This window comes from Myodes glareolus, chromosome 26 (assembly GCF_982192425.1).
Source record: "Myodes glareolus chromosome 26, mMyoGla1.1, whole genome shotgun sequence".
Classification (NCBI taxonomy): Eukaryota; Metazoa; Chordata; class Mammalia; order Rodentia; family Cricetidae; genus Myodes; species Myodes glareolus.
In genome coordinates this window covers 15,352,151-15,370,558 of record NC_142051.1, presented here as the reverse complement: position 1 = coordinate 15,370,558, position 18,408 = coordinate 15,352,151, and the positions used below count along the sequence as shown (strand labels likewise).

General features: G+C 35.6%; 1 protein-coding gene across 8 annotated transcripts in view; it reads right to left on the bottom strand.

Moving 5' to 3' along the window:
• Cnot2 (CCR4-NOT transcription complex subunit 2) overlaps positions 1–18,408 on the bottom strand; it is a 93,455-nt gene that overhangs the window by 14,797 nt on the left and 60,250 nt on the right. For 6 of the 8 annotated variants that reach the window (XM_048418560.3, XM_085683343.2, XM_048418562.3 and 3 more), the window contains 5 exons: positions 16,036–16,102; positions 5,658–5,805; positions 4,831–5,013; positions 2,608–2,687; positions 156–281 (listed from right to left, as the gene is read on the bottom strand). In XM_048418560.3, coding sequence (XP_048274517.1) covers positions 156–281; positions 2,608–2,687; positions 4,831–5,013; positions 5,658–5,805; positions 16,036–16,102 — 604 coding nt within the window. Of the gene's footprint in view, positions 1–155; positions 282–2,607; positions 2,688–4,830; positions 5,014–5,657; positions 5,806–16,035; positions 16,103–18,408 lie in introns of those variants that run through there. The other 2 variants (XM_048418564.3, XM_048418566.3) reach the window with 2 other exon arrangements.

The following is an 18,408-nucleotide window of genomic DNA, read 5'->3' as shown; positions in this document are numbered from 1 at the left end:
GGGAAAGCTTTCAAATATGAATTTTGACAAAATAACACTAGCCTGATTTGACAACATAAATACATAATAAACACATATGGCCAACACAGAGACATGTATGTGTGTATACATATGGCTATAACCTTCAATTGGCCATTGCTAAAAATCTTGATTACCGTAAGGTGCTCTTCCGGCCAAGGGGTTTATTAATGGGGTAGGGTTACCACTTCCTTCCCTTCTATTTCGGTCTGCTAATGCTGGGAAATCTGAAAGGTCCAATCCTGTCACATTTTCACTGCCATCTAAATGGTAAGAAAGAATAGTCATTACTGATTCTACAAATATTTAAAATGAGATTATAAAAACCAAAATATAATTTAAATCAACAGATGTCTTTTTCCTTAATAATGCAGAGTGGTGTGATAGGTTCACAGGACTGACTTGTGTCACTGAATTTTCTAATAACTGAGGAAAGCAGTACGCAGCCAGCACCTTACCATACCCAATTCTAGAGATTTAAGAGATAAAGAGTGGGGTTACACGTTATCTCCCCCAATAGAAGAGACAATAAAAACTTACAGCTTATTAGGGAACAAGAATTAAACTGTTACGATATAACTGCTTTTTTTCATTAAAACTGGATGGATGGGACTGTATCTGGGTCACTCCGAGATTCAACAGTAAGTATGATGATGACATTACCTTTCCGGACAAATGTCCAGACAGACTCTGAGGCAAACAGAAGATAGAAAACCCAATACTTCTTTTTGTACACTATTAGTTTGAGATAAAAATGTGTACACATGTATGTATATGTTAGCTACAGGCAAGGATGGACTGTTCCTATGACTCAGGAGCAGGTGGGGAATATAGGAATGACCAAAACCTAATTTATATTACCTGTTGATACACAGTAGGCGCTCAATAAATATACTGAATAGAGAATTTATTCCTTTTGCATTAGATTGCTACCATTAGAAACAAACATTTAACTGAATTTCCCTATTTTAACCGTTTTTCTCTCAATTTTCAGCGTTCTTAACCTTGCATTCGAATTTTAAATTACTTAATTTTCTACCTAATTTTTTACCCTGTACTATAATTTTTCTTTAATCTAGGTTTCTCCTTGTTTTATAAGCATGTATAGTTTTGGGGCCATTTTCCAATTAATTTTGATCTTTCTCAAAATATTACAAATATAAGAATCAACTATTATCTATCCTAAGATTAACTGATTTAAAAAAAAGAGACTTTTATTAACACACCAAGGTGATCATTTAAAACCTCAAGGGGAAAGGTAAAGATAAACTATGGCACACAAATTATTAAAAAACATTTGTGAATTTTTCATTAAAAGTACAATATGGGTAAAGCAAAAGAAATGAAAATCTTTACTGTTTTAATTTGTAAAGTAATATCTCTCAAATTATGATTAATTCTAGTTTTTCTCCAAGTAAAAATTAACTTTTAACACACATTCTTAAGTCTTCCAATGGCCAATTAAAAATTGTCATGTATTAGGTGAGAATGTAATTTAACCAGTAATTTATAATTTCCCAAATGTAAACTTAGGAAAAGACTTGAAAGCAAACAAAACCTAAGAATTTAAAAATTCTGAACTTCATAGCAGCAAAATAAAACATCATTTTGTTGAAAAGTAACCTTTCATAATGATTTCACATTAAGTATGAAAGTGTGTACTTTAATACACTTTATTGAGGTATAATACAAAGTTAGTATACCTTAAAATCACTCCAGAAAACTATAAAATTCAAATGCTTAAAAGCTTCCATTCTTTTCAATGGTTTTAACCTTGGCTGGTCCACTTCAGCTGTTCAACAAACCACCTCAACACTCAGAAGTCAAAAGCTTAGAGCTACCACAAATGGAGGCTTCCTGTCAAGTCTCTTCTCGTGTCAGTGCATGTTCTACCTCACAGGCTATTCTTTCCGCCATGTTCCACACAGTAACCTGTTTATGTGCCCCTCCAGTCACGGCAACACCCCTTACTTTCTCACTGACAGAGGGCGGGGCAAAGACCAGCACCACCACTCCAGAGCGACCTTCTGTCTGAGCAGCTGGGAAAAGGACCCAACAGACTTTAGTTTGTGCCAAAAATCAAATTAGTTTGCAGGTAGCTCAATCTTAAATAATACTGAATCAAAACGTGTAAGGGTTAATGTGAAAGTCTGTATTAAAGCTATTTTAAAATGGCCCCTAAAGCAGACTCCTTTCAACCTGAGCCTCTATGATCAGAACATCCTGCCACCCACTCTTGTTCTCAGGGACAGGGCCAAGAAAAAGAAGAGTTCTGAAGAAGAAAAAACCAAACAAACCAAGATTCTGAGGCAAAATATAGACTAAATTAGTATTTACTCTTTACATATTAAAAAAAATTGATGTTATGACACAAAATACTACATTACAAGACCAGGTTGGGGGAAACGCTGACAGTGCTCTCTACCGCTTAGCTGATTCCTATCTATCCCTGGCAGTTTCTCACTAAATTCAATTCAACTATTTAAAACAGTCAAATCCTGTTAGTGTTTAGAGAACAGTATGTTAAACTACTGTATTTCAGAACTCTACTGTACTTTTAGTAGGGTACTAGCTCCAGAATAAGCTTACCTGTTCCATTAAAAATGTTACTTGATAAGGAGTTATTCATTCCAAATGCCTGATTCCTGTTCATTCCAAATCCAGACATACTGGGTACATAGAAAATAATTTTAGATATACAGTAAGAACACTAACTTAGAGATGAAAAAAAACAAAAGTATATACTTTTGGTCTCCTCATATAAAATAACAATATTTCAAAACCAATGCTAATTTGAGAGCTTAATCTTCATTTTTATTTAAAATTTTCTCTGAAACTCTTCAATGAACAAGAAAGAACCAAATTTAATTTTAAAAACAAAAAAGAAACTTACTTATGAATGTTGAAAAACAAAGATTTAGGGTACCATTTTATGACCTTAGTGCGCTATCTTCCTGGAGAAATTCACCCTTCTCAAAATGCAGTGAGGTTTAGGATCCCTCCCTCACCCCACCTGAACACTTGCCTTCTCTTCTCTGAATGGTAAAGCTTGCTTTTCAGTATTAAGTCTTCTCTTCACAACCTCTGTATTTCCCAACTACTCATTTCCATGAGTTCATGTCTTATTGACCCTTTCATTTGACCTGAATTAAACTGACCAGGTACTTTTTTCAAACACTGAATTCAGTGTTCTAAAACACATCATTTCATCTATATATAGCCTAGTTTTCATGTACCTAACAGAAAAAATTTTCTATAGCACTCCCAATTTTAATGTACAGCACAATTTCTGCAAATAATTACAAATAAGCCCCTCTTTCTTTTTGTATAAACCTAAGTAGGACAAAACAATGAAACAAAAAAAAAAGAGGAAACTGTACTTAGAAAAAGGCCAGATAATTAAGAATGTTAATAAGAATTATTAATGACAACTGTACACAGAAACTGCTCAATGATCTGGTAGGTCTGTATGCCGGTGAAAGCACCCCTAAGCATGTGAAGGTGACAGCTCTAACGGCTCTGCCTAAATCTGTAGCACCAGCCACCTTTTGATGAGCTCTGCAGTTAGTGGTCCAATATTCCAGGGCAGAGTAGATGAGTCAAAATAAACATCCCCCCATCCCATTACGCTAGAGCTGCTGGTTATATAGAACCTCAACCACGGATTCAGAACCGAGTGAAGCCATTTCATGTGAGGATCAGTAGCACATAGAAGCAGGGAGGGAGACCTTTACTGCAGTGACACTTTTTACGCAAAGTATTTTCTGAATAATTAAAATGTGAAAAATAAAAGTAAAACTTTAAATCTAAAAATATATTCATTGAACAAGAATGCAGAAAGATGTAATAAAGTTCAAGCAATACAGTTAAGAATCTATCAAAAGATAAGAGCTGTAAAACCACACTGCAAATAATTTATTAAAAACTTAAGATATGTAGGTCCTACACAGACTAACTGAAGATTATGGGCTAACCTTGAAGAGGAAGTGTGCTAGCACCCATTTTAGTGCAGCTTTGACAGCGGAGAGAAGAAACCGACTAAGATGGATGTGGGAGCAACAACTAAATGAAGGTTCTTTCTTTCACTCTATAGTTTTTCGTAAAAATTAAGTATAAACATAGTATGATAGGAGATTCAAACTTACATGTTCTTTTGCAAGAAAGTCTTACATTTAAGATATAACTCTAACGCTACCCAAACCACGTAAACATATCAGCAAAATGAATCATGTTCTTATTTGTACAAAACATGAAATAGATAGCAAGAAATAGAAGGGGAAATCCCAGGGTTTTTTTTTGTTTTGTTTTGTTTTCAAATTCTAGACACAAAATTTAAAAGAGCATTGTTTGGAAATAGTCTTTTGTTAGTGAGCAACCAAAGTACTTTGGCACAGGAGGTATCTAAGCGATGCATAACTAACGCACGGCAGTAAAAATCAAGCACATTTTCCTCCAGTCATGTTCGTAAACCCAGAACTCTTAGCACCCAAGCACATAAACTTTACTTAATAATGAATGGAATAAACAATAAAGATTTGCCTAGTGACAACCCATGAACATTCCCTTTCTAATACTACCATCAACAGAAAGAATTAATGTGCTTTGTAAAAGAGTAACATCTTTCTAAGAACATGTTCTGAGTTTAGAAAGGGTTAAGGATTGTGATGGGAAACACATCTTAGCTCACAAATAGACGATAAACACACCTGTGAGACAAGAGCCACAACTTAGAAACAAAGGGCTAGATGTGAAAAGGCAAACCTGAGGATACCCCCCAAAGACAATTATATGCAGTATCAATAAACATCTTACCTGTTCACAGTAAAAGGCTGTCGAGAAGGCTGCTGCTTTGGCATACATATTATGCTTGGCGAGCTTCTGTTGGGGCTACCTAACCCTGAACTGCTCATGCTATTTGTCCTGCTAGGAATTCCAATGCCCTGACCAACCTGGGAGTGGTTCATCATATTCCTAGGATTCATAGGCAAAATACCCCTGAAAAAGAAGTCCATTATACTAAATAAGCTCTCTACAATCACTCATTAAAATTCTCTATAAATAATCAATTGCTTTAACCCCTAGAATTTCAATTACACATTCCAGTTGCATTCCTACTCTTATAGTGGAACTAAAAAAGGTGCCATCTTAGATGAGAACTATTGGGACAACTATGATAAAAATTATAAATGCTTTTCACATATATTTAAAATAATTCCATTCAAAATTCCTGTCATCTTATTCTCTTGATATTAATAATACATATAATCTATGTTATCTGTTTTATTTCACTCTAAGTAAGCAATAGAGGTGTGGAGAGGGGGCAAGCGAAGAATACAGCTATCTGGGGAGTCATTTTAAATTGAACATAATTGAGGAAGAGGTAGACAGCTTTTGCAAAAGTTCCCCAGGAGGTGATTAAACCTTGATCCATTCAGATGACAACTAGCACACAGCTTCAAGATCAAAGCGCTACACTGCATTTATTACTTTGAAATGACATCAAATGAGCATCAGAACTGTTTTCTTAGTGAAAGGCACTGAACCAGAAAATCAAGTAATTAATTACCGCATTAAAAAATTAAAAGCTTGCTTACTCTACAAAATACATTCTGAAAGTATTCTGGTCCATTAATAAATACCTGCTTGGAGATGGAGGCGTGTGAAGTGACATTGTTGGTACCCCTGTTGTTGGCGTGACGTGGCTCGGTAACTGAGTGCCTTGTGATAAGCTGCGATTTAACTGAGGGGTATTGTTGCTCATCCCCCTCATTGGAAGGCCTAATGCACCTAATAAGAAAATTCAGAAGAAGGAAATTCATTGCCATCAGGAATGAAATTGGTATCCATCTTCTGGAGTTGGCAATCTAGAACACTTTAAAATGATCTAATATTCAACTCACTGCGAACGGACTCTGATTTTCAACAAAAGTTCTAGTCTAAAATTTAGTATTTTGATTATCTTTTTGTATTCTTTCCATATTACTATCTTATGATAAGCTATGTTAATAATTATAACAAATGAGATGTTACATAATACAAACTATTCTCAAGTTCATTAAGGGCACATTTGTGAAACTGGTACATTCAAATATGCCTTTAAGAAGTTCTGGTATCTTGTGTTTTGTTTTAATTTACAATTAATGTACATAGAAAAGACACTCATAGCTGGGCGGTGGTAGCGCACACCTTTAATCCCAGCACTTGGGAGGCAGAGACAGGGGGATCTCTTTGAGTTCGAGGCTAGCCTGGTCTATAAGAGCTAGTTCCAAGACAGGCCCCAAAGCTACAGAGAAACCCTGTATCAAAAAGACAACCCCCCAACAAAAGAGAGGGAAAAGACAATCATTCCCACTTTGTCACAGTATCTTAAATCTTATATTATTCTTTGCAAATCCACTTTAGAGAAAGTCTATTTAATACATACTTCTTAACATTGCAATTTTTACAAACCCAATACATAATATTTTGCAATTGCTAAAAAATCAATTTGATATAGGTATGATTTTAAAAATTGAAGTGATTCAAAAAGATTTATTCAACCTATAAGGCTCCTGTATTTCTCTAGCACATCTGGGGCCAGATGCAGGAACTGACATGTTGCCTGGGCATACTTTTTAAGACTACTGAGATTTGCAATTCAGACATAAAATTCAAAAATATTAATCAAATTGGACAAACTTACTTTTTACATGCTTGACACATTATTATTTTCAGATGGTATAAAATATAAATTATTTTGAGATTCAGAATGGAGAGTTAATATTCTATGCATGTTCATCTTCCTCAAAGGCATACAGGATCATGTGTGTTGCCATCCTATCTGTCTATGAATGCCTCCTCTTTCCTCCATCTTTCTCACCTGAGTGCTTTCAGGGTTTTCTTTTCAGCTGGTTGAATATTGATACACTGGTCAATCAAACTTATTTCAAACTGAAGCTAAATAAAGAAAAAAGGCTGACCAGAAAATAATGACTTTAGTGTTAGGGATTTAAGACGCTATTTTTCCTTACTGTTTCAGTTTTGGGTCTAAGCATTTCAAAGCTCTGAAGAGTCTGAGTCTATGCCTTTCACATAGTGCACTACATATACCACACTCTTTCTTAAACACCTCTGCAAAATGTGTCTTTTGGAACAACATTATTCTCAGGGACTCCACTAACAGCTACTTGAAACTCTCAGAATCTCTCCAAGCCCCTTGGAAGGGAACTGACCTGGAGTGTCCACTGGCTTGCCACTCTATTTGTGTCTAGACCCTGTTGTGGTGGCATTGATAATGCTGCAGCCTATTATCATTTTCTCTAAGTCTGGGACAAAATAAGGAAGAAAAGAGATTAAAAGTCAGCCTACTCAAGATTCCTCCAGAAGAAACCGTGTTTTCCCGCCCTCAACCGTGCAGTTCTCCTATAGGTCCTGTGACCGGCTCTACAATAAACTATCAAATGACAATTTTCGTCACACACATTTCTTGGGCAGCTACCGTGTGGCAAATACTAAACAATCTGTCAGGGAAACAGCAGAGGGTAAGACAGAAAAGGTTCCTGAACTCAGGGGCTCTCTTAAAGTGAGAGTGTCTTAATGTCAGCTCTAGATGAAAATGTCCAGTTACTCACTGCCGAAGTTATACACTTTAGATCTTAAAGATCACCTATCTCACCTACTCTGTCTACATCTTACAGGTAAGAAATCTGATCTTGGATGAGTTAACTGACTTCTCCAAGGCAACAACACAGAGAACTAGGACTAGAGTTCGGTCGATCTCTTTAACTCCAGTGTTCTTGAACGGTAGTACCATGTCAGGTGGAAACAATGGAGTTCACAATGTGAGTGTCCTATAACACATTTCATCTATTTTTTTTTCTTTCAGCCTCCTTTTGGATGTGTTTCTACCTGTGGGATATCTACCAATCATCTTTGCATCCACCAATCCTAAATCTCCTATCTCGTCTCTCCTCTCCCACTCTAGTCTCCTTCTTTTTAATATTTGTCCATTCTCCTTTCCTTTTCATTATTCTTACACTGGAATTCATATGTCCTGCAAAATTTACTATCCTTTTGGCCTCTTCAAAGAAATCAGTAGGTCCTACAAAAGACTTCTTTGCTTTAAAGTAACTTTCCGTATATGTATTTTTCTGTCTGTTCTGTATGGAAAAAAATTTCTAATTTTAGAACTATTTTAAATATTGTACATAATTTGAATACTGGCAGAAAATTCTGGCCAAGAAAACAAGAATAAGTAATGCTTTTTATTTTAATTAAACACTGACCAATTCCAGTTAATTTATAATTAGTGGTTAAGGAAGACAATCTGAAGAAAATATACTTCAATGTTAGCCTCCATCTTGGTTAAACACAGCTAATAAATCCAACACATTCATTTTGTTGAAATATTTACAAAAGATGAAAAGAATATATACTATGAACTGTTATTACCAATTCTTAAATATTTGCTAGTTATCTGAAGTTTAACTTAAAAACAGAAGTTCTTTAAAACAATAAAAAACACTCAATAAAAGCATACAGGGATTTGTTTTTAGGAGACAAAATACATTATTTTTACATTGGAGATACTTGAGTCAAACTAAGACGAACTGGATAGGTACAAACAGAGGGGAGAAAATTTATTCTTCTACTTATAAATAATAACACAAAGTCATCTCCACAAATCAGGGCAAGAATAGAGCATGTGAAAGAAAAACCTCAAGTGATGTTGCTGATGGCATAAAAGAACTTCAAAAGGCGAAAACACAAGGAAGAGTGTAGGAGCTAGCGAATGAGGATCTGGGAGGTGATAATGAAGTCAGTGACCTAACAAACTTTACCACTTCTTTTTTTTTTTTTTTACTAAAGAATTTTATAAGGAAGATATTCTTCTACCCCTATTTTTACACACAAAGAATAAAAAGACAAATGTCAATTGAAAAGGTTATGGTGCTGAATCAACTCTTCTTTCAGGAAGATTCTGGGTACATATTTTAAATAGAGTTCTACCTTTTATTTGGCAAGAGATGCTAAACAAATAATGAATTAAATTCTTCAAGGATTCTTTTTCCTAAAACCGTAAGAAAAAGTGATTTAAGCATCCTAAGCATTGGTGACAGGCCTAGTCGGTAAAGATGTCCCCAAGCCTGAAGCCAAGTTCTATCTCTAGGACCCAAGTGGTAGAAAAAAATACAACTAACTTTTCAAAGTTGCCCCCAACATGAGCGTCATGGAACACACGTGGCCTAATACAAAATGTACACAAAGTTTTTTTAACTAAAGAAAAAAAATGTAAATCATTCCACGAATGATTTCTGTTAAAAGAGCAGCTTCACAACCAGGACCTTAGGTACTTAGAGCAAACTGTTCCATCCACAGAAGTCCCTTTGCTAGAGATATTAATAACCTAGGGGAAAGTTCAGCTATAGTACCGAATCCTGGCACCTGAGTGAAGCCCTGAACAATCAGTCTTTCATTATACCCAGGTGTCTAGACTTCCGGAAAAGTTCTGTGTCATGCCCAAACTAACAATAGACACAGTGCAAAGTAGAGCTCGATCTCCATGATTCTTTACCTACAACCTACGCTGCAGATAATTATTTCAAGGTAAAGTTATTTCATTCTGCTATTTCCTTAATAAAATCCAAAGATTTACAAACAGGAAAAAAAAAACCCAACAACTTCTGAGATCTGCCAGGTTACACATGAAGAGCTAAAACCAGCCATTAATGCTTTCTTAGCAACACAGCAGCCGAGCTGGAGCAATGGCTTAGGGCTAGATGACATACTGATCTCAGAAAGGACCTAAGTTGGGTTCTCAGCACCCACAATTAGAAGCCTTACAACCATCTAGAATTCTAATTCCAATAGATCCAATGTTCTCTGGTCTCCATAGGCTCACACATGTTGGTGCACATAAACTTACAGGCACACAAACATATACATAAATAAAACTAATGTTTAAAAAAAATCACAAGCAACAAATCAGAAAGACATCAATCCAGTTTGTGATTCCTCTCACAACTGACATTACTTGTATGTCTTCTGGTTATTGTTGACCGCTGTTTCTTCTTTAGAAACTGTAGCTTACTTTAACTTTGGGGAGTTCAGGGGTTACCGGTATAATCTCTACCCTAAACCTTCCCAGTCTTTTTAGAAGGGACAGTGTTTCTGGAACCACTGTTCTATAGTATTAAGTACAACCATAACTTAGTCTTTAAAATTCTGCCATGACCCCATGTTAGAAAGGTTTTCTAACATTTTACTGCTTAGATACTCTGCATGATTAACAACCATTCTTCAACTCCCCCCTTCTCTTCCAATCTGTCCCTGTAACTTCACTATTCACACTGTTCACTCACTAAGAATGCCTTCCCTTCTCTTGCATACTACAGGGATACATAACACATATACAGATCGAAGTATTAAGTCAGTCCCGGTGTTTGAATATATGTACTGTAACTCAGTAGGCATGGGATTAGAAAAGGTCTCCTGGAGACTACATGCATGTAATAATGATCACGATTTAAATAGGTAGACAAGATGGTGGCAGGAGTGTTGCAAAATCAGGTGGCTACAGATAGCATGACAATTAAGTCTGAGAGAAGACAAGCTGTATGAAAATGAAGACAGGTGAGCAATGTAATTGTGCTGCCTACAATCCCTGATATTCAGGAGTCTAGGAAACAAGGGGGAGGAAAAAGGAAGAAGAAAAATTATAGACCTGAAGAAGAACTTGCCTTACCCAAACTAAGGAGATACCAGATGAGAAATATGGATGGAACACACTGGTTTTAAAACTAGCTACAAGAAGCTGCTGCGGACCACAGAGAGTACTAGCCAACAGGAGCTTCTCAGAACCATTTCCCATGGAGCTGTGACACTCATTTGCCAAGGTAAACTTGGTATTCTTCTTCAATCTAAGTTTCCAGTGTAGATTGTGGAACCCATTCACAAAATGATACAGGTCTCAAACATTATAAAAACGCTAATTTTCTCTTCTCAAACTGTATATAGTAAGTTGTATAAACTTTATTTCCAAAATATCCCAAATCTGCCGACTTCTCAGCCACTAGCCAAATTCCTAGTTTCTAGAGTCTTGCCTCTTACTCCTTCCCCATTCAGTCCATCTTCTACACAGCTAAGTGATGGTTCAAAGTGAAACGGCACCATAAAACCTTTGTACTACATTTAGAATATATTTAAATTACTATTTTTTATTTTACATTTATTTATTTTGTGTGCAAGTATAAGCACATGTGTGTAGAGGTCAAAGGGCAACTTGTAATCTGTTTTTATTTCCATCAGGTAAAGTTCTCATGTCAAAAGGCTTGGCAGCAGTTACCGTTACACACTGAGCCATCAACGTGGGCTGGCTTCTTTATTTCTTAAATTTTGCTTTTTCATGTGTATGGATGTTTAGCCACTTGTGTGCCTGGTTTCCGAGGAGGCAGAAGAGGACGTAAGATCCTCTGGAATCACAGTTACAGTTTTAATGTGTCATATGGGCGATGGGAAGCAAACCTGGAGGGTCCTCTAAAAGTAGCCAGTGCTTGTCATCTCTGAGCCATGTCTCCAGTCCTCTCTGAATTCTTTAGTGAATTTTTACCAGTCTTCCTATAATCCGAGATACCCACTCTCTCACTGCTCTCTTCTCATCCAGCAAACTGATTTTCTCACTCTCCTGTCATTAAATGATTTAATAGATTTTCCATGCTTCCTGTACCCAAAAAGACCCCTCAATATCACTCATTTTAGGGACTATCATCCTCACAGTCAGGTGTCCATATTACATTTTAATTCCTGAGAGACAGAGCAGTCTTTTTCCTCAATTCAAGTAAAGCATGAATCCCTCACTCATCTCATTAGCTCGTCTGAGTTTTGTGCTACTCATTACTAGGACTGTGGTAGTTCCTTTGCCTGTGTGTTTATTCTGTTTCTTCCCATTAAAGTACTGTGAAAGGTAGCGACTTTACTATTTGTTATAGTCTTGATTAGATCTTGGAATATAACCACATTCAGAGTTGTACTCAGTAAATACATTCAGTTCAGTAGATTCTTGGTATCTGCAGATTCAACACTAGTAATTTCTATGCAAATGATTCACTGGGTCATGACATTAGCTTTCAGGTTTCAAAAACTCTCTTCTTAGCTCATATTCAGAGCACCACTCTTATAAAGAAGCCGAATTCTGGCTCCATCACTTGTCATCTATATGACCATGCAAGTTCCTTAACACTTCATGGAGTTGGGAAGAGTCATGTACAGGAAATACTGAATTACTAGTGTTCCCCCATATTTTTACTGTGCCCACGACAGCTGAAGGAGTAAACAATCTTAAAGGTGAAGAAAAATGAGACAATCTAATAAAGCGACAGTTTTCACCGGAAAACAGACATAAGGGGAAAAAAAAGTTATGATACAACTTTGATCTATAATTTGGAAAGTTATGAAAAATTTTGAGGTATATTCTACACAAAAGGAAAGATTTACTTACTATTAGCTGAAACCAATTAACAGCCAGAAAGTTTGCTATTCCCTACACTGTTTCATTCTAGACCTATCTAAGGGCTTATACTATTATCTACTTGTAAGATAAGATCTACTTATCTTCCTTGTTATAAATTCAGGAAGTACTTACTGAGTGCTTTCCACAAAACGAAATACTAATAACACAAAGACAATTAATACACAATAAGGAACTGCAGCAGCTCCCACCATAGCAGTGGTCCTACACAGACAGCGTTAAGGGAGAGTGATATCATCCATATACATCTCTGGTACCTAGAATGACATGCTATGTGTATTAGTCACCCAACAAGCATGTTAAACTCAATTCCTAAAGCAACTGCAGGTTACTATTCTGTATTTAACAATGTCAATATCATCAGTTTTAAACCAGGTCAACTGTGCTCTCTCGGTCTACAAAGTATACTGTGTTTATACACGAGTTGTCAAAGAATTAGATACACTATGCCACCACTCACAAACCAGGAGCTGAAATCCTAGAAAGATTTATTTCTTTCTCAAATAATGGCCTGAGACCTTTCAGAATCCAGACAACTATGTCTATAATACAGCATCAGGACAGTTAGTTAACTAACTGCCTATACATACTACACACTTTGGGAGGCACTAGATAATATTTCCTGTTTCTCCACTCCCAAGATAGTAAATACTTATGTTCCAACTATGGAACTACTTCATTTCAATACAATGAAGATCTAGCCCATTTCAATCAGTACACAGTTTTACAGAGCCCAGAGACAGGAAGGCTGTAAAACTGACTCAAATCTTATGCACACACTTAGAAGACAAGTAGAGAACATCATGCAACTTGAACACTATATGTTTTCTGGCTGTTATAGTTATCAACTGCTGAGCAAAACCTACACGAACCCTCAGGTGAAGTTGTATATTTAGATATGATCATTTTATTCTAGATCCTGAAATCATAAAATCCTCTAATCCAGTATTTTCTGGATACCTCATATGCTTATCACACAATTGTTTCCAGCCCAATCTGACAAAGCGTACATCCAAGTACTCTTGTGTTCATCCCAAGAGGGTCCTCATCCTGATATTTAATTTCACTAAGTTTTTGCAATGAAACAGAAAAATTTCCTTCCTCACTTCCACTATCTCTAACTTAAAAAAAAATCAAGACTAAGCAAAAAGTAAAATCAAGACTAAACAAAAAGTTGTGAGTATAGCATGTGCAAGGCCTAGACTCTATGTCCAGCAACAAAACCTAAACATAAAGCCTCAGAAATCCCAGTCCGTGAAAGGCACAGGCAGGAGGACCTGAGCTCCTGACTAGAATGGCTGCAGAGCAAGACTCTATCTCAAAACCGCAGACACATACACAAATAACAACAAAACCCCAGAGAGAGCTTCCATTTGAACAGCACAAATCACTAATGAACCTTGTAAACTACAAATAAGAAGAGTTAATGGCAGTACTTAATAGACTGAGGTGAGAAAACAATTTTTAGGTTCTATCACTCTCAGTGTATAACTACATTAAATGCCACAAGAATATTTCTAATCCAGTCCCCTATTAATTCTTTATTTCTCTATCCTTCACTACAGTCAGCTCCTCACATTTTAACAAATACAAGGAAACTTTGACCCCCTTAAGTCTCACAATGTAGCTTGTGTTCTCGTTTCACCATGTGTTTTCAGACTACCTACTACTTAAATGATGTATTTGGTCCCCTGGGGTCTCTTATAAAAGGAACTGGCAACTAGGCTGTCTTTTGTCACTAACTGTAAATTCCACATGCGAACCCTGGGAAACAGCTGCACGCTGAGCTAAAACAGTTATCCTAATATTCATTGCTCAGTAGGCTTTTTTCTAAAATGTCAGTTTAAAATATTCAAAATGCTGCTTCACCAACTTTACTAAATAGAACCACTTTATAAATCCAAGTTCAACAAAAAAAGTTCATCATAAATAGCTTTTTCAAAAATTAGAAAAATATTTTTCTAGGAAAAATAGATTTGCTTGATCACCAATCTTTGTATGTCCTTCACACCAAACAAAGAAAATTAAAGAAAGCTGGAGTCAGTAAATATCTGTCATGCCAAGGACATCACTACCTTCCAAACAGAGTCCATCCCCAAAGCAACGTCACATCTGCAGGTTAAAAGAGCTCTGAGGTCTAGACAGCTGGTTGCAATCACCACTGTGAAATAACTTCACTTTCCCAAACATATCTTGTCTCCATTTTATATCTTCTTTCTACTATCATAAACTATGGGCTTTAAAAAGCAAATAGGCCTATGCAGTTGCTGCCCTGAAACAGAAGAAAGCTTTAAACAGCTAGGCATTTCCTCAGGCAGGCTTCCCAACAGGGTAAAAGTCACACCACACATAAGCTAACAGGAACATGTTTACTACGAGCTATAATATTGTAGATTAAAAAAAAAAAACTCCCCCTTTTCATAGGCGACTTTAAAATATGTTCTTGTTTAAGTATGAAATTTGTATTTACTAATTCTGCATTAGCAAACTGTTGCAGAGCAAAAGAAAACCATAAAAGACCAAAAAAAAAAAAAAGGATGGAAATAATGCTCATCTATACAAAATTCGCCACATTCCCCCAACTTTGACATTGGTCAACAGGGTGAAAAAGTGGTTTGACAAATGGTTTTGACACTTGTCGAAACTTTGGTTCTCCTCCTACAGGGCAAGTTCCAAATCAAACTACTTTTGACTTGAAACTGATTACGACAGTGATCAGATACTACCCTCTACAGTTTGCTGGTAACTTAGAACACTTTATCACAGCTCCCACTGACAGCAGCAATAAGAAATAAGTCAATTTTTAAACACTAACAAAGATGATAAAATCTTATTAGTATGTGACATTTTGGAAATTTAATTTGAAAAAAAGTTTTATGATTTTGAGTTTCATAAAATTTTATGTGATGTAATAACTAACATTTATTGAGCGCTTACTATGCGCCAGGCACTGTGCTAAGCGCTGTAAAAAGTATTATAGCACTTTGTAAAATAAAACCTTACAGAATGAAAAGACCCTCAACTATAAGTAAAAATTTAGGTGTTATAATCAGGAAAAAACAAAACCAAAATAAATAAATTAGTACTTTTCTACTTTTTCTACTAAATGAAAATTATTTCTCAAACTGTTGCTAAATGGGCTTACAGCAATAAATAGGCCCAAATCTAAACAAATTAAACAATAAACAAAACCAACCAAAGGCAAAAACCTTCAACTTTCTCTAAATGAAACATAAAAATGACTGCTTTAAACTATTTAGAAAATTTTCAAGAAACTGTAAAAGAACATATAGATATACACGATGTCAAAGTAAATTGTAACATGTCCAAGAAATAACAATTTAGAATTAGTAAGGCCCGACATAATGAGGTTTCCTACACAAGTAAAATATAATTTTAAAAATTAACTATCTTCTGCTAAGCCCTATAGTAAACTCACAACAGTAGAATTGGCTGTTCTTTATATTTTTCCTTAAATATAAAGTATCCCAGAATAAGTACAAAATTCTTACTTTGTTGCCCGTATAAACTTGCCCCAAATTGAGACAGCTGACCTGATGTAGATGGTGATGCCAGCATCTAGAAACAAATTAATTAGATTAGAGCATAAAGGAAGACAGAGCATTGTAGTTACAAGTCTATACTTCATACGACAAACGTTAAGACTCAACCCACATCCCACATTTCTTACATTTGACTACCATAACCAGATGAAACCAAACTGTGCAAACAGAAATAATTAGTGCTGTGAGTTTTTAAAGTAATGTAAGCAACACCATTTTTTCACTTAGAAAAAGCTAGCCTACTAATGAAAACATAAAGCTAGAATCTCAATCAACTTTATAGATTTATGTGACACTGAGCTTAGAGTATACATTAAAACAAAATCTAAATTCAAACTATTACCAAAATAGAAAATTTTGTTCTTTATAAAAATACATGTTGATTTTTATATTTACACAGCTATATAAAGTAGAGAGAAAACATCATCAAAAGACAAGTAAAAAATACAAACCAAACCACAGATATTAGTATCTGATTTATATGGTTTCTTATTGGATGATGTGAACTTCTTCGTATTTGCTGTACAATGAATGCACCTGAATTTACTAGAACGTTGTATTTTCCTAGAAGAATATACTTTTTTTTTTGGAGGGAGGATGGTTTATTGAGACAAGGTTTCTCTGTGTAACAATCTTTGCTGTTCTGGCATCTGCTTTAGATCACGCTGGTCTCGAACTCACAGAAATCTGCCTATCTTTGCCTCTTGAGTGCTGAATTAAAAAGGTGTGTTCTACCACCACCCAGAAGAATATAAATTTAAAGGCATGTTACATTCATAAATCATGCTGTTTCTTTTTTTATTTCCTACAGACAGAAACGCAGGAGTGCCATTTATAAAATAGATATTCAGGTAGAATAATTGAAGACATGTAAGCCAATGTTTCAATATTCCATTTTATACAACCATGGAAACATTTTAATTAAACAAAACATGGGCCATGACATCAATAAATGTATAAATTAGTGGGAAAAAAGAAAAAAATCATGCAATTATATTCCAAGGCGGTACAGCAAATGCTAACACAAAAGTAGAACATCATTGAAAAAAGACCACTCTGCCCAAAGATGAGGAAATCAGTCAATTTCTGTAGGGTGTTAACACTGGATGAAGAGGCATCTCTTAAGCCAACAACATACAGTTAATGCAAGATTAATGTCATAATCAGATAGCATGGTAAGAAACAGTGGTGATTATGTAAGTGGTTAGGAAAGGAGATGACACTTAGCCCTACTGAAGAGTATCAAAATGGGAAATAGAATGCTGGGGGCAAGAGCCCAAAGGGCCTTCTGTAATGTCAAACAAGATGGCTGCCAACTATAACAATAAGAAAAAAAAGAATATTAAGCAAGGAAATGGCAAGAACAAACTATGTGCTTTAGGAAGGAAATTAATGAAGAACTGGATGGAACTGGTGAGATGGCAAAGCAGAGTAAACAGGGAACTGTAAACAAGGTATTACAGCTTCAGGAGTCACTGCTTTATCTTGGTGCAGCTGGAGCATAGAGAAAAGGGGCTGCTGAGAGGAGAGCCACAGAGAACAAGGAAGTCCTGTAGTTCCAGAGGAGGAAAACTAAACACTTAGGCAGAGACATGCTGCACTGACTCTAAAGTTTACAAACTACACATGATGGGTGTTATTAGCCAAGGCACATGAGACCCTGCAGAGAGGGGTGATTATACACCACTCTAAATAGCAACAGCTACAACAGAATTAATTTCCTAAAGAGGCAGCAACTCGTGTGTGTGTGTGTGTGTGTGTGCATGTGCAACACACATATTCTTTCTTACATCCAGGCTGTGTATTCTAGACAATTAACATTAAAATTATATAACCTTTATCAATCAAATAGGTCGAAACATGATCAAATTCTTTTGTTAGGGACCTACAATCACTACTGCTACCATATTAACTATAAATATTTAATAGACATATTAAAAGTTATTTCCAAGTTGTATGAAAAATTGAACAAGATGTATAATTTTTAATAAACCTACAGTTGGTGACAAAAGATTTATATAAGATAGTTAAGAATCATGACTTTTGTCACCATTATTAGCTATAAAACTGAGAATGAAATTGTTCTTGAAGATTAAATATATAAGACATTGGCCAATATAACTATACAACTTACAATGAACATAAATATCTTCAAATGCACACCTTAAAATGATATTCTTCTAAAAATACATGCTTACTGAATACTTAATGCCAAAGAACAGACATTTTAGTGTGCTTTCTCACAAAGGCCAGAAATATGCAATTAAATTACATGCATGCTGGGTTGAGCACTGAAGGAGGAGTAAGTGAGAAAGGCTCAAA